Below are 22,138 nucleotides of genomic sequence, written 5' to 3' on the forward strand. Positions count from 1 at the left end.
ATTCCTACCAACCTAAAACAAAGTGAAAGGAATAAACAGATTTAGAGAAGTAAAAATTTGAGACAAAGCCTACCAGCCTGAAATAATGGCAGCCTGAAGTAAGGGAAATTAATGGAGAGTTAAAAACAGGGATTTGGAGGAAACAATCCGATTTCTTAAGTACATTACTTTATTTTTATTCTCTTTCTCCTTTAATTACAGCCTTGGTTGACAGTGTTTCTTCTTGAAATCCCTACAGATTCTAGGAACCATGAAGCTTTAGAAAATCCATTGTGATATTTATTCTTGTAACAAAAGGGAGAAATCAAGGTATGGAAATTACATACATTGTTTCCAGAGAAATCAAGATACTCAGTCCTTTACTTTAATATGTATGGATTGCTAGCTCGACTGCTGCAAATGCTGCTTTCCCAAATATTGAGTGTGACTAACACTAAGATCTGCAAGGATAAGGAGCCACATTCTCCATTCCATGTGTATCATCAACCAGAAGATATCATTGTTGGTTTCATTACATCTCAGGAGTTCATACTTGATGATAAAAAAGCCTTTAATATAGAACCTCCGCTAACAATGTTGGATGAAATTGTGTATGAAATTGGCATTCTACTTTTATTTCCTAAATTCCAAAACATTTTTAATGAGCTACAAACTTAACCTATGTCTTGAGTAATGCAAAACATCAACAAAAAGAAATAGATTGGTGAAAGAGAAATTGAATCTCCTATTTCTTCAGATGGGGTGAAATTTGTCATGGGAAAAAGCACTGTAGTCCTTGGGTTTTGTATATGAAGAAGATTAGCAAAAGATTAGATTATATAGATCTTGTTATGATATTATTTAAGGTTTTTTCTTTTCCCTTTTTTCCATGAAATTAGAACTGTGAAATTGCTAAGCCTACCTCTTTTTTAAATAGTGAAATTTTTTAATAGCAATTTATAGCAGTTGTATTATTAGTTCTCTTAGTATATTTTCTTTAAAAACACCCTAAACTTGTCATTTGCCCAGTATTTTTTTTTTCACAGTAGGTTAGAATAGAAATACACACAATTTCTTTGAAACACTGTACTAAAATAAAAGTTCCTTTATAGTATGATGCCTAAGAATTACCAGCATATTACAGCCTTGACATTGCAGTAAAGGAAATTAATGAAAACCATCAGATTTTATCCAATTTCACTATGGGCTTCCACATCAAAGACAGTTATTTCAATGCAAAGTGGAGTTATCATGCTGTGATACAACTCCTATCTTCATTGGGATGCAGAATTTTCCAATGGACCTTTGTTCTTTGTAGTACACTCCAATGCTCTACCAGATTTTGAGCTGTTTCTTAAAAATCAAAACCCAAGAAGCCACAACACAGATGGCTTTATCATGGACCTTTGGCAATAGGCCTTTGGTTGTGTGTTTCGAAATCAACATCAAGATGAAGTGAAAGGAAAAATTGCACAGGGAAAGAGGACCTGAAGAGCCTTCCTGCAACTTTCTTTGAAATGCAAAAGAGTGGTCACAGCTACAATGTCTACAATGCTGTTTATGTAGTGGCCCATGCTTTAAATCACATGTTTTCAACTGCAGGACTCACATATAATTGAAAAAGAACTGCTAATGAAGTAAAAGTTAAAGTTCATGACTTGTGGAAGGTAATTTTTGAAATAAGTTTACTTTGAATAATTTCCTTCTTTAACATTCAGTTTTAAAGAATATAGTAAAAGCCTTCCTTTTCCTCTTCTTCTTCCAACTACAAAGATCTTTATTCTGAATACCAGCTAAATTAAACCAGCTTGAAAGAGTTTTCCAATTGCAATCTATTATGGACCTGAACCAGTATAATGGTTCTACTTCATGTCCCAAGACCCATTTATGTTTGTGATATATGTTAGATTAGAAAGAGATAGACACTTCCAGCAGATTTGAGAAGGAAATTACATTTCCAATGTCATTTGTACTATATTATAAATATATGAATTCATTTTAATTTTACAATGTTGTATAATGTTATCCCTGTGCTCAGCGCTGAAACTCTTCTACTGCTGTAAAGTTCCAGCACTAAACAAAGAAGCTGGTGAAAAAGTCAAAAGGTAGAATGGATATGTGTCTATTAGTGTATATGTACAAGGCAAATATAGTTTAACATAGAATATATATTTGATAGAACAGAACTTTATTTCAGTCATTGGCCATAAAAGTACAATCAGTAAATAAACAACACCAATCTATCCTTCTACTGCAAGAACTATTAGCAATCATTTGTGGGTGAAGTTTATATATAATGCAGCAAAATTAAATAATTTTATATCTATTATTTTAAAAATAACACATTATAAGCTAAAAGCTATAAGACTGCCCTGGAAATTTTAATGGTGTAATCAACATCTAGTGAATGTAACAATGGAACTGGCAATACAGAAGAACATGAGCTTTGGATTCAATGGCATCCATATCACAGGGGCAGTATTGGGATTCAGTGGGTTTTCCTATATTTTTCTTCCGAGAAAGTTGTGGGGATAAAACTCTCCTAATTTAGAAGACTATGATATCATATATAGTAAATATGAAGCTGGTTTAAACACTAATATTTAGTTATATACAATTATATTGTGAGAAATATAATAAATTCTGTTTGACATTCTAAATCTAAGAACCTTTGCCTTAGTATTGATCTGCCTTAATCTATGTAACTCTAAGGTTAAGATGGCATCACTGCAGAAGCTATAGAAGCTCAACTCCTTCTGGATTGCTGTTGGAAATGCTTATTTTAAAAGTACAATATAAATATGACTTAACATGACCTATAAATTTGATAGAAATCTCCACTAGAATTTTAAAAAGTATATTGAAGTTTGAATTGACTTTGGCCTTCAGTGTGATTGTTCCAGTATAATTGTAATTTCTGGGCAAAAAAATCAAATTACATTTTTGCAAGTAGTTATGCGTGATTGTATCTATCCACTCTTATTGACCTTATCTTTTTCTTTATTTTTGCATATTCATTTTCAGTCCAGCTTCACCAGTTTCTAAGGACTATTTCCTTCAATAATAGTGCAGGGGAAACCATCACTTTTAACCAGGATGGAAAGTTGATAGCTGGGTTTGATGTGATCAATTGGATTGTTTCCTCCAACCAGTCCTTTCAGCATGTGAAAGTTGGAAGGGTGGACTCCAGGCCCCTCCAGACAAAGTGTTCACCATCAATGAGGGTGCTATCACATGGCATAGTTGGTTTAACCAGGTACAACTTCTTCAATATTTGGAAAGGCACAACTCTCAGAACAAAGTCATATTTCACTAGTACCACTCCAAGTGAAGGTCATTAAACAATGATGTTTTGATGTTAAATACTACCTTAGATTATAAAGTAGATCTGCATGTTGCTGAGCAAATGAAGCTATACACACTTCTGTACACTGCTGATTTAATTGAATTAATTTTGTTGCAGGAGACCACAATAAAATTAACTTGCATTTTATAAGATTCCTTTCAATTTCAATTTTATTAAAATTTCAGAATTACTTTCTTGCAATAAGAAGTTTAGTACTTTAGTATGCTTCTTTAACATGAAATGCAACTAACAATAAGTACATAAGTTTTTGTTTTATTTACATCATGCATACAACTCTTCTTACAATTACTGCTCCTTAAATCTCAACAACATGGTTATATATATCATTAAAATAAAGAAGATATATTAAACAAGATTCAATATAGATTGTTCTCTTAGTCCTGGAGGTATATTATAATGGGAATATTTGAAAGAGATAGCCTTCCCTTATTTTCCCTTCAATTTAATCTACAAGGATTAAGAAATACACAGGACCTTTCCCTCCATTTCTGTTTGTAACTGTGGGACTATATATTCATGAGGAATTTCCAAGAGGCTGAATTTCATTTTAAGGTTTAATTATTCTGATGAATATTCTTGATTTTTGTTGCTGGATTAGGCACAACCTGTCTCTTTGTGAAGTCAGAGTTGCAGTCCAGGTTCCAGGAAGAAAATGAGGGAGGGGCAGCAATTTTGTTGCTATTATTGTCTTCCATGTCCATGTTCCATTTCAAGCAAGATGGGTTAAACATCCTTTTAATCATCACTGTATGATACAGTGTAGGATTAGATGTTTGTTTCTGGTTTGGTAGGCTATTTTGAATAACATTTGGGTTCCTTCAATTCACTGAGATATTGTTTGTTCAGTTGTCAAGTGGCCCCTATAATAACAGTGCTTTCCTCTCATGGCCAATTTACCATAACCTGATGTTGAAAGTTTAAGCAAGACTTCATCCCTATGTTATCCCTCTCTTAGTCCTGGATTTTTAAATTATTTTTTATTTGTCTCTTTACATCTGTAAACTGCCTAGAATTGCTTTATAATGGACATAGCTGACATAATAAAAGAATAAACATGTTAGAATTATAGTATTGTAGAAGCTTTAAATAAGCTTCTTTAAATATGTTTCATTTTTTTTTCTCCAGATATGAATGACTGCAATAAATGTGCAAATGAAAATTATCCAAGCAAGACCCAGGATTTCTGCATACCCAAAACTGTAACCTTCCTTTCTTATAAAGAACCTTTGGGACTTTGTTTAGAGTTCTTTGCTGTTTCTTTTGCTCTGATCACAGTCTCTGTGTTTGGAATATTTTTGAAGCACCACAACACTTCCATTGTCATAGCCAACAACCGGGACCTCAACTATGTTCTCCTAATTTCCCTCCTGCTCTGCTTTCTATCAGCCTTGCTTTTTATTGACTAACCTGGGAAAGTCTTGTGTCTCCTCTGCCAAACCACTTTTAGTATAATCTTCTCAGTGGTTGTTTCTTGTGTACTGGCAAAAACTATCATAGTTGTTCTGGCTTTCTTGGCCACCAAGCCAGGATCTATATTGAGAAAATGGGTAGGAAAAAAACTTGCCAATTCCATTGTTCTTTCCTGTTTTCTTACTCAATTAGTTATATGTATTATATGGCTATCAACCACTCTTCCTTTCCCAGATATTGACATGCACTCAATGGAGGATCAAATTGTTCTGGAATGTAATCAAGGTTCTAAGACTATGTTTTATTCTGTGCTGAGCTATCTGGGCTTTTTGGCTATGGTGAGTTTCACGGTGGCCTTTTTTGCCAGGAAGTTACCAGATACTTTTAATGAAGCCAATGAAACCAACACATTCTGTTTGTTGGTTTTTTGCAGTGTTTGGTTATCCTTTGTTCCAACTTACCTGAGCACTAAAGGAAAATATATGGTAGCTGTGTAGATTTTCTCTATCTTAACCTCCAGTGCTGGACTGCTAGGATGCATTTTTCTCCCCAAGTGTTTTGTGGAGACCTGAGCTGAACAATAAGAAACAGCTGATATACCAAAGGAAATGAAAAAAAAACCATGGGTTTTTAGTTATCTTTTGCAGTGTACTTATCTGTATACTTTTCTTTAACTTCTTTTCAGTGCTTCATGTCTTCCTTCCTTCCTTCCTTCCTTCCTTCCTTCCTTCCTTCCTTCCTTCCTTCCTCCCTCCCTCCCTCCCTCCCTCCCTCCCTGCCTTCCTTCTTTCCTTCATTCTTTCCCTCCCTGCCTCCCATCCATCCATCCATCCACCCACCCACCCACCCACCCATCTATCTTTCCTCCCTCTGTATTTGGTGGGGCATGAAATCCAAAGACATTTGGTCTTGCTACAGTTGAGTTGAAACTGTTCTTATTCTTCTAAACCATCAGATCTCCAGGTATAAGAAAGAACATCAACACATTACTTGGTTGCCTAAGTAGAGATGTATAGTTGAATATCATCTACTGTTGAAATGTAATGTCCTGCCCTAGCTCCCAATGAAAGGAGGAGAAACACAGAACATCATGCTGTGAAGTATACCTAAATTGGATAGGTAAGAAAATTAGGATGGATGAACCAATCCCATCCCATGTTCACCAGAGCTCATTCACAAAAGCAGTCAAAAGTTTCTTTACCTGGGCCTCTAAACTGATTACATGAAATCTAGATAATATGCTTCCACCAGGGCCCTCTGCAGTTATAAATTTTCCATATTGAAAAATTATCTAGTGGGTCTGAATTCAGGGATGCATGCCACTTGTTTTGTTTGTTTTATTGTTTGTTTGTTTTATTTGATTTGTATACCACCCTACTGCCGAAGGACTCAGGGTGGTGAACAGCCACAGGATAAAAAACATAAATACAAAATTTAAAACTGAATAAAATCGAATTAAACAATTTGGCTGAAGACAAATTTAAAACACCCCAATAAATTAAAAATGAATTAAAATTTACATTTTAAAAAGGGAAAAAAGGGAAACAGTTAGGCTAGGCCAGCCTGATGGAATAAAAAGGTCTTGAGAGCACGGCGGAAGGTGCGTAGATCCGGGATCCTCCATATCTCCGGGGGGAGCTCATTCCAGATAGTAGGTGCCCCCACAGAGAAGGCTCTCCCCCTAGGGGCCGCCAGTCGACATTGTTTGGCCGACGGCACCCAGAGGAGCCCCTATCTATGAGAGCGAACCGGCCGGTGGGAGGCTACTGGTGGCAGCAGGCGGTCCCATAAGTAACCAGGTCCTAAGCCATGGAGCACTCTAAAGGTGGTAACCAAGACCTTGAAGCGCACACGGAAGACCACTGGGAGCCAGTGCAACTCATGCAGGAGAGGTGTTACATGGGTACGCCATGTCGCTCCCATAACCACCTGCGCGGCTGAACTCTGCGTCAGTTGGAGCCTCTGGGTTCACCTCAAGGGGAGCCCCATGTAGAGAGCATTGCAGTAGTCCAGACGGGAAGTGACGAGGGTATGAGTGACCGTGCGTAAGGAGTCCCGATCCAGAAAGGGATGCAACTGGCGAATCAGGTGAACCTGATGAAAAATCCTCCCGGTCATGGCTGTCAAGTGTTCTTCTAAAGACAGCCGTGAATCCAGGAGGACACTCAAGTTGCGAGCCCTCTCCATGGGGGCCAGCGATTTGCCCCCAGTAGTCAGTGATGGCACCAACTGACTATATCAGGACGTCGGAAACCACAGCCACTCGGTCTTGGATGGGTTGAGCCTGAGTCTCTTTCTCCCCGCACGGCCTCCAGGCACCGGGACATCACTTCAAGGGCATCATTGGGGTGGTCTGGGGTGGAGATGTACAGCTGAGTATCATCAGCGTACTGATGGTACTTCACCCCGAAACTACGGATGATCTCGCCCAGCGGCTTTACATAAATGTTGAACAGAAGGGGTGAGAGGACCGACCCTTGTGGCACCCCACATATGAGGCACCTCGGGGTCGACCCTTGCCCCCCTGCCAACACAGACTGCAACCGGTCAGAGAGAAAGGAGAACCACTGCAACACAGGGCCCCCCACCCCTAACTCTTCCAACCGGTGCAGCATGATACCATGGTCGATGGTATCAAAAGCCGCTGAGAGATCTAATAGGACCAGGACAGAGGAGCAACCTCTGTCCCAAGCCCTCCAGAGATCATCAACCAATGTGACCACTTCTCAGAAACCCTTAGCCAAACAATAAGCTATGTTTTTAATGTACAGATGATTGACATCAGACAGATGAATTGAGCTGCCAAGACCCACCAATGCTTTCATCACTTCCCAAGGACCACAATTATAACAGATTTCCATAGCCATCAATCTGGGAACTCAAATTCCAGACTTTTCTAGTACTATTTGTGTTGGCTCTATCCCTCTTAAGGTACTGCACTAAGAAACTACTAAATATTTACCCATACCCATACTACAACCAGCAGCCCAAATGAGACTGACACAAGGTACAGCACCAAACATGACAGAGTACCTAACCGCCACTACTTCTATGTTATCTGGAGGACTATTACATCACTAGTGTGACCCCAAGTGTGATCCCAGCACTGATAATGTCAAGAACCTTTGCCAGTCTCCACAGGCCCATGGCAACATGCTGATTCTATAATCTCTTGTGGTCTCTCATATATCCAATACCTAACATGGTTGCTATATTCAAATATATATTAAATAATAACCAGAATATAAATGATCTTTTTTTTCTTAATGTTGTATATTAAAAAAACCTAGAAATTTACCAAAGTGAAGGGAGAAAGATCCAAATAGGGATCTGCATTGTGGTGAAGCAGCCAAGAAACTGAGGCTCACTAATGAGTAATCTGTGCATGGCAGGGCAGAAATCAAAATCTCCTCCAAATCCAGTACACTATGCCATTGCTCCAACAGAAAAACAAGATCAGATATATTACCACCACTATAAGTTATATCCTGAATGACTTGGATCAGGTCCATGGCTGCCATAGTAGCCATAAACTATTGTCTTGCTTCTGACTCCACAGCTAGGGATGGCATGTTAAGATCCCCTAGTATCATAAGTCTGGGGTATTCCACTGATAGCCCAACTACAACATCAAGCGCAGGCAGGGAGGTTGCTATGTAGCAGGGAAGCTTGTATAATAACAACAGTCCTAACTGACATCCCATGGTTCCCAATTTAAGTAATAGTATCTCGCATGTGGCAATCTGTGGAGCAAGGCCACATGCAGTCTTCAACTTGTTCATACTCTGTTTCCAGCCTCATCAGAAATATATTAAATTTAGCAATAAGTTATTCATTGGTAATAGGCAACTCAATTTCAAATCATGTTCATACCATTAATTATTTTTTCAAATTTAAATCTTTATGTAAACCATTGATATTTCCATTCTTCTGATACCAAATCTTTTCTTGTTTTTATTTTAAATGCACCTTTTGAGTGTTTTAGCAACTCATCATATCTTAGCTATTTGTGTTTAATTGTTATTTCTTTTACATAATATGCTTCTTGTTGGGATAGCCATAGATATATTTTTGGACAAATTCTAAGTGTATATTTATTCCAAATTCCCTGGATGGCATGTCTAATAAAAGGATTTCTAAAATCTACATTAACTTTAATCTTGTCTTAACATACATGGACATGCCACCCAAATCTCATCATACCTTTCCAAAAAACAGAGATATAGTTGCTTGACTATCTTGGCTGTAGCTCACTCTCATATTGCCTATATTCTGCCTCACTGATCCCTTTAATAATGTGATATGAAGTATGGTTAAAGCCATTAGTATGTCAACTCTTTTTTGTTATTAATCTTTTGTTACTAATCTTGTAGAAAAATTATTTTATCCTAGATTTAGTTCACATAGCTTATTCCTACTTCATGTTTGAAATAATTACAGTCTGAAGGGTTTCTTATTGTACAAGCAGTGAAAACATTATAGTCCAATAAACATGTTGATCCTGTAAAGCAAGGCATGTTTTCAACTTCACCTCAATGGGAATTCCCAACATGGCCTACCTCTCTTTAATTACAGCCTTAGTTGACAATATTTCTTGAAATCTCTACATATATCAAGGAACCATGTCAATTTTAGAAAAAACATGGTGATATTCTTGGAACAAAGGGTAGAAATCAAGCTATGATAATCACAGACATTATTTCCAAAGAAATAAGGACACACAATCCTTTTCTTTAATATGTATGGGTTGCTAGCTCCACAGCTGCAAATACTGCTTGCTCAAATACTGAATGTGACTGATGCTAAGATCTGCAAAGAGAAGGAGCCACATTCTCCAGTTCATGTATACCATCAATTGGGAGATATTATTGTTGGCTTCATTACATCTCAAGCGTACATAATTGATGATAAAATAACATTTAATGTAGAGCCTCCTCTAACAATGTTGGATGAAATTATGTATGAAATTGGCATTCTTTTATTTCTCAAATTCCAAGACATTTTTTAGCAGCTACAAACTTAACCTATGTCTTGCGTAATGGAGAAAGTTAATCAAATAAAAAAAAAATAGGCTGGCGGAAGAGAAATTGTATTTCTTCATTTTTACATGGGGTGAAATTTATTGTGATACCGGTAGGAAAAAGTGTGGAAGCATTTGGGTATTGTATATGACAAAGGATGTTATATCTGGAAGGTGATATGATATCTTTTGAGGTTTTTCCTTTTTCCCACAGTTAAGCTATGAAATGGCTAGTCCCTCCTCTTTCGTAAATAGTAGGTATGTTTTATAGCAATTTATAACATTCATATTTGCAGGATTCTATTATTATGCTTTCTTTAGTTTTTATAAAAATTGAATAGTTTGATGAAGTTAATCATCTGCCCAATAATTTTTTTTTCACAGTAGGTTAGAATAGAAATACACACAATTTCTTTGAAACACTGTACTAAAATAAAACTTCCTTTATAGTATGGTGCCTAAGAATTATCAGCATATTACAGCCTTGACATTTGCAACAAAGGAAATTAATGAAAACCATCAGATTTTATCCAATTTCACTATGGGCTTCCACATCTTTGACAGTTATTTCAATGCAAAGTGGAGTTATCATGCTGTGATACAACTCCTATCCTCATTGGAGAACTTTGTCCCCAATTTTAAATGTGGCACCCAGAATAATCTGATGGCAGTCATTGGAGGACTGGATCCTGATGTCTCCCTTTATGTAGCAACTGTCTTGGATATCTACAAAATTCCACAGGTAAGACATATTTCTTTCTGTTTATGTGTAAAACAGCTGTGCAATATTGGACCTGAGACAAAAGCTATATGCAGAGATATCCAGTGATGTCTTTTTTAATAGTAAGATATATATGCTGAAAAGCATCCATTGTTGAAGCAATTTGAAAAAAAGGAAGAAAAATAGCACACTAATTCTATGCCATACTGATGTTTGTAGCTTATGTCATTGAATTCTTAATGACATGGATGCAGAATGTAGAAAAGGAATGATAATAATAACCATTGACATTGACAAATTCACCATCAGTCAATTGCAAAAGGTAAAAAAATTACTCAGAACAGCTTCCATCCTGTGACAATATCCTGTAATACTATCAAACATCCAGATCTGCTTATCCCAGGTCCTTGGAAAGGACTTTATAGATAAACAAAAATGCCAAACCCAGTATGTACATTTGGCTGACTATGCAATGAACCATAATAATAATAACTGGATTACATGTATATCATAGAAAGATAAAATGGATTAAGATAGAGTTATGAATTTCAAGTCTGTGAATTATTCTGGTTGAATAGATAAATTAATGAAAGGAACACTATAGAGAAATACTGTAATTCCAATTATGTCTCTTGCCAAAATCCTTACCTGTTAAATTAATCCCCCACCAGTAGTACATTAGTGTACTTACTAGTACATAAGGTAAAGGGAAAATAATTCTCAATTTATACTATCACCAAGAATGTTACATTTTAATGCATTTTTGTTGCTTTTAAAATAATGACCAAAAATGGAGCAAAGCAAAACATAAAAATAGATACCTTGTCAAAGAAAAGAAAAATATAACCAGAAAGTGGCTTAAAAATGGAAATACACCAAAAGAAAAAGAAAAAGAAAAGTAAAATATAACATTTTATCAATAATGAGTTACAATTATAAGTATGGTTATCTAATTAATTATTAAAGTACATCTATATTTATAATAGATTTAACTAACTATAATTATTATACTTTTTTAATCTGCTGAATTTTGTATAAATGAGTTTATCCATACAAATATTAACTACAACTACAATCTGCTTATAGGTGACAAATGTAATCAGATCCACCATCCATTGAAGTGAAATGGAGCACACTTTTTTTTTTAAATGTTGAATTGCTGCAATGTTGGGGAAAGGTTAATACTCACAATATGAATATTATTCCCAGATTAATTTATAATGTAAAATGAATTCCAATTTATATATATCTGAAAAATATTTTCGCAGAAATAAATTCTTTTATACATTTTTATGGGTTCTCCAATTCTGCGAATATCTTCAAGAAAATACAGTTACTAATTAGTAATTTCTAATTCATGAGGGATGATTTAGTTTTCCAAAACTGGAGCTATATCATTAAGTTTACCTATAGTCAACTAAGAAATATAGGAAGGCAACAGTGTTAATTTTCTGATTTGGTAAATTTTGGAACACACACACACACACACACACACACATACACACACACACACACACACACACATTTGGTTGGATGGACAGCATTAGGATCTAAATAAACTAAAACCCCACAGTCTCTGGAATCAATTCGATAGAAACATATGCAATATAGTGTCTAATAAAAAATATTCAATCTTTTTTTCCATGCTAAATTGACTTTATGGGGAACACTAAAAATTGGGAAAAAGATGATGATATGGAAAAGTTGGACGGAAACTGAACCATTCACTTTGAACAAAATGAAAGATAATGAATATGATTTTTTTAACAAACTCTGTGTTAAGAGTTAACACAGTTAAATATCATGTTCAAATAGCAATGTTTAAAAATACAAAAACTTTTTAACAATGATGTTTGGACAATGTTTCATGTCATCATCATTGGACTCTTCTCCTTTACCTCCATATCTCTCTATAGATCATATATGGCTCTCCTCCAGTGATGGATAATAAAACCCCAGGGCTGCCTTTCTATCAGATGGTGCCCAGAGAATCAATACAATATGTAGGGATTCTCTCTTTGCTTCTGCATTTCAGATGGTTGTGGATCGGTATCATTACTATGGATAATGATGATGGAGAAAGATTTATACGAACAGTTGTTCCTCTGTTCTCCCGGAATAGTATTTGTTTTTCTTTTATAGAAAAAATTCCTAAACCATCTTTTGATATTGATGGAAGAGAAAATATGGTAAAGGGAGCAAGAATACATGATAAAATCATGCTCAGTGAAGCCAATGTATTAGTTGTCAATGGAGATTCTTATTCTATGGCTATTTTTAGATGGTTCCCATATCTATCTGAACTAGAACATGTTACTGAGAATCCAAAAGGTAAGGTGTGGATACTAACAGCACAGGTGGAACTCACTTCATTTGTTTTTCAAAAGGATTGGGATGCAGAATTTTCCAATGGAGCTTTGTTCTTTGTAGTACACTCCAATGATCTACCAGATTTTGAGCTGTTTCTTAAAAATCAAAACCCAAGAAGCCACAACACAGATGGCTTTATCATGGACTTTTGGCAACAGGCCTTTGGTTGTGTGTTTCAAAATCAACATCTAGATGAAGTGAAAGGAAAAATTTGCACAGGGAAAGAGGACCTAAAGAGTCTTCCTGCAACTTTCTTTGAAATGCAAATGACTGGTCAAAGCTACAATGTCTACAATGCTGTTTATGTAGTGGCCCATGCTTTAAATGAAATGTCTTCTAAGATGACTAGAGGACTCAAATATAAAGGAAAAAGAATGGCTAAAGAAGTAAAACTTAATGTTCATGACTTGTGGAAGGTAATTTGTGAAATAAGTTAAGTTATTTCCCCATTCAATCAAGTTGAAAGAGTTTTCTCATTGCAATCTATTTTGGACCTGAACCAGTTTAATCGTAGTAAGCATAGCTTCTTCTACTGTATGTCCCAAGACTCATCTATTTTTATTTTGAAGAGTAGAAAGAGATAGACACTTCCAGCAGATTTGAGAAGGAAATCACATTTTCAATGTCATTTGTACTATGTTATAAATATATGAATTCACTTTACATTTTACAATGTTGTATAGTGTTATCCCTGTGCTCAGCACTGAAACTCTTCTACTGCTGTAAAGTTCCAGCACTAAACAAAGAAGCTGGTGAAAAAGTCAAAAGGTAGAATGGCTATGTGTCTAGTTTAAATGTACAAGGCAAATATAGTCTAACATGGAATATATATTTGGTAGAACAGCGTTTTATTTCGGTCATTGTCCAATAAAAGTACCATCGGTAAATGAGCGACACCAATCTATCCCTTTACAACAAGAAATATTAGCAATCATTTGTGGGTGAAGCTTATTTCCAATGTCATTTGTCTTGAACAATAAATATATGAATTCATTTACCAAAATCATTGCTGATTTGTATAGTTTATCCCTGTGCTCACTGTTGAAATCCTTCTTAAACTGTGAAGGTGACATACAAGAACTAGGAAACTGGTGAGAAAATTACTAGGTGGAAAGGAAATTATTTAACTTGACGTGTGTATTTGATAACATCTCCAACTAGAGTTTAAAGAGTGTATTCAAGTCTGGATTTAGGAATGGTGCAGTGGCCTAGAGGTGGAGCTCTCACTTCACAATCAGGAGGCTGTGAGTTCGATCCTAGGTAGAGGCAGATATTCCTTTCTCTGAGGACATTTCTGCTGAAAAAAAATCCTCCGCATTGGCAACAGGAAGGGCTGGTAAACACTCAGCTCCATTCAGTTGCCCAGACTCCACCCCTCAAGGGATTATAGAGTCATTAAAAGAAGATGATTGAAGTCTAGATTTTTAGAGTTCAGTATGACAGTATCAGTATAATTGGAATTTCTGAAAAGAAAAATCAAATTATGGGTGTTTTGGCAAGTTATTATGCATGATCTATCCACTCTTGTTAACCTTATCTTTTATTTTTGTCTTTTCCTGTTCAATCCAGCTCCACCAGTTTGTTAGGACCATCTCCTTCAATAATAGTGCTGGGGAAACTGTCACTTTTAACCAGGATGGAGAATTGGTAGCTGGGTTTGATGTCATTAACTGGATCGCTTCTTCCAATCAGTCCTTTCAACGTGTGAAAGTTGGAAGGATGGACCCCCAGGCCCCTCCAGACAAAGTGTTCACCATCAATGAAAATACTATAACATGGCATAGTTGGTTTAATCAGGTATAATTTTTTGTTATTTGAAAAGACACATTTCTCAGAAGAAATCCCATGTACATTAAAGTCAAATATTGCTTTAGCTTAATGTAGGTGATACATCACTTGGTGATGTATAACAAATGAATTTCAACCAACTTTTGTACTTTTTTAATGCTACTGATTGAATTGAAATGGTTACAGGAGACTAGAGCAGCAGTCACCAACTGTTAGTCCATGGGCCACTAGTGGTCCACGAGAAAATTTTGGTGGTTTGTCAAATATGTGCAATGAACACTTGTATTGCTGCAGAGAGTCTCTCCCTTTGAGGTCTTTTTGTGTGGGTCGGAGGGGAGCAGAAACTCCGACATGTGGTCTGTTTCAGCCTCTTGGTGCGAGGCTTTGGTGAAGGCTGGAGGGGAACGCCACTGATGGCGAAGAGCCGGAGGACCTTGTTCGAGTGGGATTGCATAATGGCTAGAACTGGCTGACCATCTCAGCCCGCTGAGCCTCCAGGTGCCGGTACCTGGCCTTGCACTCCCGCAGGTCTTTCCTTTGCTCGTAGTCCTCAGTGAGATGCTTCTGCTGAGCCTCCTTCTGGGTCAGATCCAATTTGAACTGAGTCAGCTGTTTTGCCAACTCTTTCTTATGGTGGCTGCTTAGCTCCAACAACTGCTTCCTATTGGGGCCCTAAGGAGCCTGGGAGGGGAGGCAATGAGTTGTCCATACCCACCCAGTCACATGACCAACTAGCCATGCCCACCTAGCTGGTCATTAGGCAGATGACATTAGTGGTCCGTGGGATTTAAAATTATGAATTTAGAGGTCCCTGAGGTCTGAAAGGTTGATGACCCCTGGACTAGGGCAAATACACATTTTATTCTATTAAGATTTCTGTCATTTTAAACATACTTATCTTGGTTTTGTCAAATTGGTTGTACTGAGAAATTTAGTTTGTAGAAAAAAAATATTTTAAGCAGACTTAGTCCTTTGCAATGCATTAAAGCTGGTAATGACTTAAATACATTATATTAAAATACAAAAAAGTTACTTTATGTTTATTTAGGAAGAAATGTACAGTTTATATTATCTTTGTCATTACTTTTCTTCTAAACTTCTATTGCTCATTAGACTATATAATAAAAAAAACCCTTCTTTTTTATGTCCTGTAATTCCTTAATTTGCGGTAAAGTGAAGGTGACTGGATAGAGCTGAGCATTTACTGGCCAGATGCCCTTCCTGACACCATGCAGGGTTTGCAGCAGATATTTTTTCTTTGCACCCTAGGAGAGAGAAACATCTGCCAGTACCTAGGACTGAACTCAGTGAATCACAGCCCTGAGTGTGGCTGGTAACTTTAGGACTCTCTTGCCATTTTTTTAACTCTGCATTTTTTTTAATATGGCCTTTATGGTCTCTTTCATTTTAAACCATCCAGAGTCACATACAGTGAACAGGTGGTGAATAAATTTGATTAATAATAAATACATAAATAAAATGAATAATATTTGTTATTTATGTAATATTGGACTCCTAATCTGATGGAAATATTTGAAAAGGAGATTTATTTATTAAATTGATATGCTGCACATATCCATGAAACAGCAAATCTGGGTGACTTTCAATAAAATGTAATTATATTAGTCACAACCAGTTTCTCAGTGCAGTGCAGTGTTTCTGTGCATTTTTTTCTATGTGTTTCATTTACAAGAAGTTGGAAATACACAAGATCTTTCCCTGCATTTCTTTTTGCAACTTTGGGAGCATTTACTCATGAGAAATTTCTAAGAGGATAGTTTCCAGGGTTAAGGTTTTATCTGTTGAATTTGTTTGTTTGTTTGTTTGTTGTGGGAAAATTAGGCACAACCCATCTCTCTGTGCAGTCAGAGCTGTATTCCAGGTTCGAGGAAGAAAATGAGGGAGGGGCAGCCATTTTGTTGCTTTGATTGCATTCCATGTCTTCAAGGGAAGATTTCAAGCAAGAAGGGTAAGCATCTTAATACAACTTTTTATCAGTCGTGTATGATACAACATAAAATGGGGTGTTGTTTCTGGTTTGGATTGGATTCTTTGGGAATAATGTCTTTGTTGCTTCTATTCATTGAGATGTTCTTGACTGAGGATTCAAGAGTTACCTATGATGACAGTGCTTTACAATCACAGCTGACTTACCACATCCTAATATTAAAAGTTTAAGCAACCAACCTAACTGTATCATCCATACCACCTGAAGCAGGTTTGACAAATGACAGCCATGTCTTATCTAGAAAAGCAATGCAGAACCTTAGGTATAAGAGCCATATGTAGCACTCAAATCTCATGCAGGAGATTGCACTCCTCATGCACTCCTCAGTCTCAGGAGACATTTTGTTACCATATTGGAAGTTGTAAGATGAGAGGAAAAGAAAAATATTGTTAAACAGAGTACAATGATATTATTTACATTTATCTGAAATAAATAGTTAAGTAGTGATTCCTGAGAAATATCAAGCTCATTCTTAAAAATGAATTTCACCCAACCATTAGGAAAATGCAGGCGTAAGGCATTGCACCTGAAAATCATATTGAACAAGTCCATGCAGGTCCACAGATTGAGCTGTTGAAGATTGTAGGCGCATCATTGGATTCATTTCTAGTCTGAATTGATTGAAGGTTGATTTAAGGTATCATTGATGTTATTACATACTATGTACCTCGATGTACTACCACAATTGAGCCAAAATTTTCTGTTGCTAGGTGAACTGAAGACAATTGTGAAGTGAGTTTTGTCCCATTTTACAGCCTTTCTTGCTGCAGTTGTTAAATTAGAAACATTCTGGTTAAGCACTCCATTTTCAGTGCTGCCCGTAAGTGCCTTAGATGCGTGCACATGTGAAGCGCACACTCACTGAACTGGTTGTTAAACTGGCAGCATTCCACCACTCCATTGCTTTACTGTCAGATAATTGCAAAAAGTGATCACATGACCTTGTGACACTGCAACCATCATAAATATGAGTCAGTTGCCAAGAGTCTGAATTTTGATTACATGACCATGGGGATGCTGCAATGGTCATAAGTGTGAAAGCAGTCATAAGTCACATTTTTCAGTGCCGTTCTAACTTTGAATGGTAACTAAACAAACTATTATAAATTGAGGACTACCTGTATTATGGTTCATTGCATTGTCAGCCAGATATTTGTATTGATTTGGCATTTTTATCTATCTACCGTTTCTTTCCCAATAAGCTGCAATAGGTAGATATTGTTTGATGATGTTAAAAGCACCATGTATTAATGCCACTTTATAACACCTTGGTATGACCACACTTGGAATATTGCATCTACTTTTGGTCGCCAAAATGTAAAAAAGATGTCTATACTCTAGAAAGAGTGCAGAGAAGAGCAACAAAGATGATTAGGGGACTGGAGGCTAAAACATATAAAGAACGGTTGCTGGAATTCAGTATGTCTAGTTTAATGAAAACAAGGAATAGGGGTGACATGACAGCAATGTTCCAATATCTAAGGGGTTGTCACAAAGAAGAAGGAATCAACCTATTCTCCAAAGCACCTGAAGGCAGGACAAGAAGCAATGGATGGAAAATATTCAAAGAAAGATCCAACCTAGAACTAAGGAGACATTTCCTGACATTTGGAACAATTAATTAGTGGAACAACTTGCCTCCAGAAGTTGTGAATGCTCCAACAGTGGAATTTTTTTAAGAAGACCATTTGCCTTACTTGGTATAGGGTTTCCTTCCTGAGTAGGGAGTTGGACTAAAAGACCTCCAAAGTCCCTTCCAAATCTAGTATTTGGTTAACCTGTTCCAAAGTAAAACTGCCTTTTGCACTTGACTTCTAGTAATTTTGTCAGTGCTCTACTTGTCTTGGGATTTCATCTAAAGCACCTATTAATATTGGCACTACCTTTCCTTTCTTTTGCCACAATCATATGTCACAATATATTTATCTGCAGGTTTTTGTATTTTTTTTTTAATTTTCTCCAGTTTTTTCTCTTCTATTCTGTATCTGCAGATCCTGCCATGTCCACTGTCCAGGCATTTTGTCTTTCATACCAACAATTGTTAAATCTGGTGTGTTATGTAGCAGGTGTCTGTTTTTCAAATTTCATTTGAATTTAAAGTACCAGTACAGTTTAGCGTCTTCATTTTTTAATCCTTTGTTTATTTTATGGTCCCACCAGTTCTTGCTTGCAGGCAAATAATATTTCTTGCAGATCTTCCAAAGCACCATTGTTTCTACTTGTCATACTGCTATTTATAGCTAATCTATATGATCTTGAAGCAGTTAACTAAATGGTTCTTCTTCTTCATCATCTGATATCATCATCAGCAACATAATCATCTCTTATATTGTTTTTGTAACTTTCTGGAGTATTTTTTCTAAAAAATAGGCAATTGTTTTAAACTGCCAAAGTTTTTATTTACTGTATTTATGAAGTATTGCACAGTTTGTGCAGTCCTGATTAAAAATAGTTCAATTAATTAGAATTACATGTCATAAGTACTAAATTAATTTTTAGTTAATTTACTAAATCATATTTAGCTAATTATATACACAACATACATATAAAAAATAATAAAAATAAAAACTAGAAAGGTAATAAAAAGGATTTCTCTCCCTCCCTCCCTCCATCCTTCTCGCTCTCTCTCTTCCATATCTATTTCTGCATGCATACATAAATATGCATATCATTTTATTCCTTTTTTGTCTGCAGATATAGATATAGAGGTATGCATGGAAGGAAAGGAAAATATAGAAATAGTCTTTCATAACAACAGTGATTGGGATTAGTATTTCTGCTGCTAGCAATGAGGTCATAAACATACTGTCATGCAATTATGCCACTTAGCAATGGAAATTGTAGCACTCCTTGTTGCCATTGTTAAGCAAATCACTGTGGATTGTTAAGTGAGAATGTCACATGGTCACCAATTGCAAACTCCTGCCAGCTTTCCCATTGACTTTGCTTGTAGGAATCCAGCAGGGAAGATGACAGATGTTGATTATGTAATCTGCAATCCTTGTGATTTGTTTGCAAGTTTTATATCAGAAAGCGAATTTTCATTTTCCCCCCAGATATGAATGATTGCTACAAATGTTCAGATGAAAACTATCCAAGCAAGACCCAGGATTTCTGCATTCCAAAAACTATAAGCTTTCTGTCTTTTGAAGAACCTTTGGGACTTTGCTTAGGATTGTTTGTTGTTTTCTTTGCTCTGATCACAGCTTTCATGCTTGGAATATTTTTAAAGCACCACAACACTCCCATTGTCATAGCCAACAACCGGGACCTCACCTATGCTCTCCTAATTTCCCTCCTGCTCTGCTTTCTATCAGCCTTGCTTTTTATTGTCCGACCTGGGAAAGTCTTGTGTCTCCTCTGCCAAGCCACTTTTAGTATAATCTTCTCAGTGGCTGTTTCTTGTGTGCTGGCAAAAACCATCATAGTTATTCTAGCTTTCTTGGCCACAAAGCCAGATTCTGTTTTGAAAAAATGGGTGGGGAAAAGACTTGCCAATTCAATTGTTCTTTTCTGTTCTCTTATTCAATCAAGCATATGTATTATATGGCTGTCAACCACTCCTCCTTTCCCAGATATTGACATGCACTCAATGGAGGATCAAATTGTTCTGGAATGTAATCAAGGTTCTAAGACTATGTTTTATTCTGTGCTGAGCTATCTGGGCTTTTTGGCTATGGTGAGTTTCACGGTGGCCTTTTTTGCCAGGAAGTTACCAGATACTTTTAATGAAGCCAAGTTTATCACATTCAGTATGTTGGTTTTCTGCAGTGTTTGGTTATCCTTTGTTCCAACTTACCTGAGCACTAAAGGAAAATATATGGTAGCTGTGGAGGTCTTCTCTATCTTAGCCTCCAGTGCTGGACTGCTAGGGTGCATTTTCCTCCCTAAGTGTTTCATTATTTTGTGGAGGCCTGAGTTGAACAGTAGGAAACAGTTAAGAAAAAGAAAGAAATAGTGTTTTGGTAATAATTTACAGTCTGGTTCTCTGGATGTTTTTCTTCCCTTGTTTCCTATGTATAACTTTTTCTCTTTTCCTTTTGAGATAAATATTATGCATGGCTGAACGAAACATTTTTTTGACATTTAAATGAATTAGTTAGGTTTACTTTTTGTGAAAAAATATCTATCATCTAACTGAATTTCAAAAATGAGTTGAACATGCACCTTAGCTTAGAAAGCTTTAACACTAAAGGTACAAATTGAGCTTTTTCTTTTCTTTTTTTTTTTAAATTTGATTTATATGCTGCCCTTCTCCGGAGACTCAGGGCGGCTTACAATGTGCTAAGCAATAGCCTTCATCCTTTTTGTATATTTATACAAAGTCAGCTTATTGCCCCCACAACTGGGTCCTCAATTTATCTACCTTACAAAGGATGGAAGGCTGAGTCAACCTTGAGCCTTGCGAGATTCGAACCTGCAGTAATTGCAGGCAGCTGGTCTTAATAACAAGGTGCTTTAGACCACTGTACTACCAAGGCTCTTCTTTGAAGAAAGGGAAAAGAGACTGTGTATGTGCATAGTACTGTCAGGATGGACTCTACAAATGATATTGAAAAGAATAAGTCATCATTTGAGTACTTTGACTTGCTCTATCAGATGATATTTTAGTTGATACACATGTAACATTAGATTTTTAGTAAGCACCATGATCTTGGTTTTGGGGTAGTTGATCTTGAGGATTTTTTTAAACAGTACTTGGGAAACATATGAAATATGTTCATATTCAGGCTTCTATGCACATGTAAAAGTAATAAAGCATCATCTGTATAAAGAGGGATGGAACTGTGTCTAAATTCCAATGCTGAAAAATAGAAACTGAATTGTTCAATCTGGTTATAAAAGGATGGACAAATAGACTGAAAATAAGGGATGCCAAAAATGCATCCTTCTATGAACTCAGAATATATAACTATGAACTTTCATTCAATTTCATTCAAACCATTTCTTAAGGAACTGAAAATTTTCTGTCCTACTGAGGACTATCAGTTGTGGTCTCCATAAGAAAATTCTAATCACAGAGATGCACATGAACCTCTACTCTTGGAATGGTAGCTACCAGCTAACTACATGCCTACAAGTTTCTCTTCTGCTGCTACACTTAATCACATTTTTCACACAGGATACAAATTATATCCAAAAGCAAGTCAAGGTGTTCTAAATTTGGAGGTGGTGCTTCACATTTGTTTATTTATTTATTTTTTTTTGCCCAAAGCCATTTCTCCCTTTTTAACTACCTGAATAAAACTTATAACTGTGTTTGTTTGTTTGTGTAAAGGATTTATATGACTACCATTCTCAGAATGGTGAGTCTGGGAAGCATACACTGATTTAAAATCAGTATCATATAAAGAAAATGTACAATATGGGTTAATTTCTGGTGTCATAAAATACAGAAAATAGGGATAGTATAAAAAATTCCCTTAATACAATTATAAAAGAAAGGAAAAAGAAAAAATAGATGTTTTGTTGCAA

At 36.2% G+C, this 22,138-nt stretch overlaps 1 protein-coding gene and 1 long non-coding RNA gene across 2 annotated transcripts; both read left to right on the plus strand.

Moving 5' to 3' along the window:
* The first annotated feature begins 36 nt into the window (after positions 1 to 36).
* On the plus strand, positions 37 to 4,582 carry LOC148113976 (uncharacterized). The gene is made up of 3 exons (XR_015734321.1): positions 37 to 309; positions 3,004 to 3,235; positions 4,472 to 4,582. It is a non-coding gene; the product is annotated as an uncharacterized LOC148113976 (long non-coding RNA).
* A 5,645-nt stretch (positions 4,583 to 10,227) lies between these two features.
* LOC117657107 (vomeronasal type-2 receptor 26-like) lies at positions 10,228 to 20,719 on the plus strand. Its single transcript, XM_060693688.2, has 5 exons — positions 10,228 to 10,518; positions 12,414 to 13,283; positions 14,437 to 14,664; positions 16,498 to 16,624; positions 19,720 to 20,719. The coding sequence occupies exons 1-5, from the start codon at positions 10,228 to 10,230 to the stop codon at positions 20,619 to 20,621; spliced, it is 2,418 nt and encodes an 805-aa protein (XP_060549671.2). The 3' UTR covers positions 20,622 to 20,719.
* Positions 20,720 to 22,138: the final 1,419 nt, after the last annotated feature.

The sequence above is a fragment of the Pantherophis guttatus genome, chromosome 4 (genome assembly GCF_059756535.1).
Source record: "Pantherophis guttatus breed Tessera chromosome 4, ASM5975653v1, whole genome shotgun sequence".
Classification (NCBI taxonomy): domain Eukaryota; kingdom Metazoa; phylum Chordata; class Lepidosauria; order Squamata; family Colubridae; genus Pantherophis; species Pantherophis guttatus.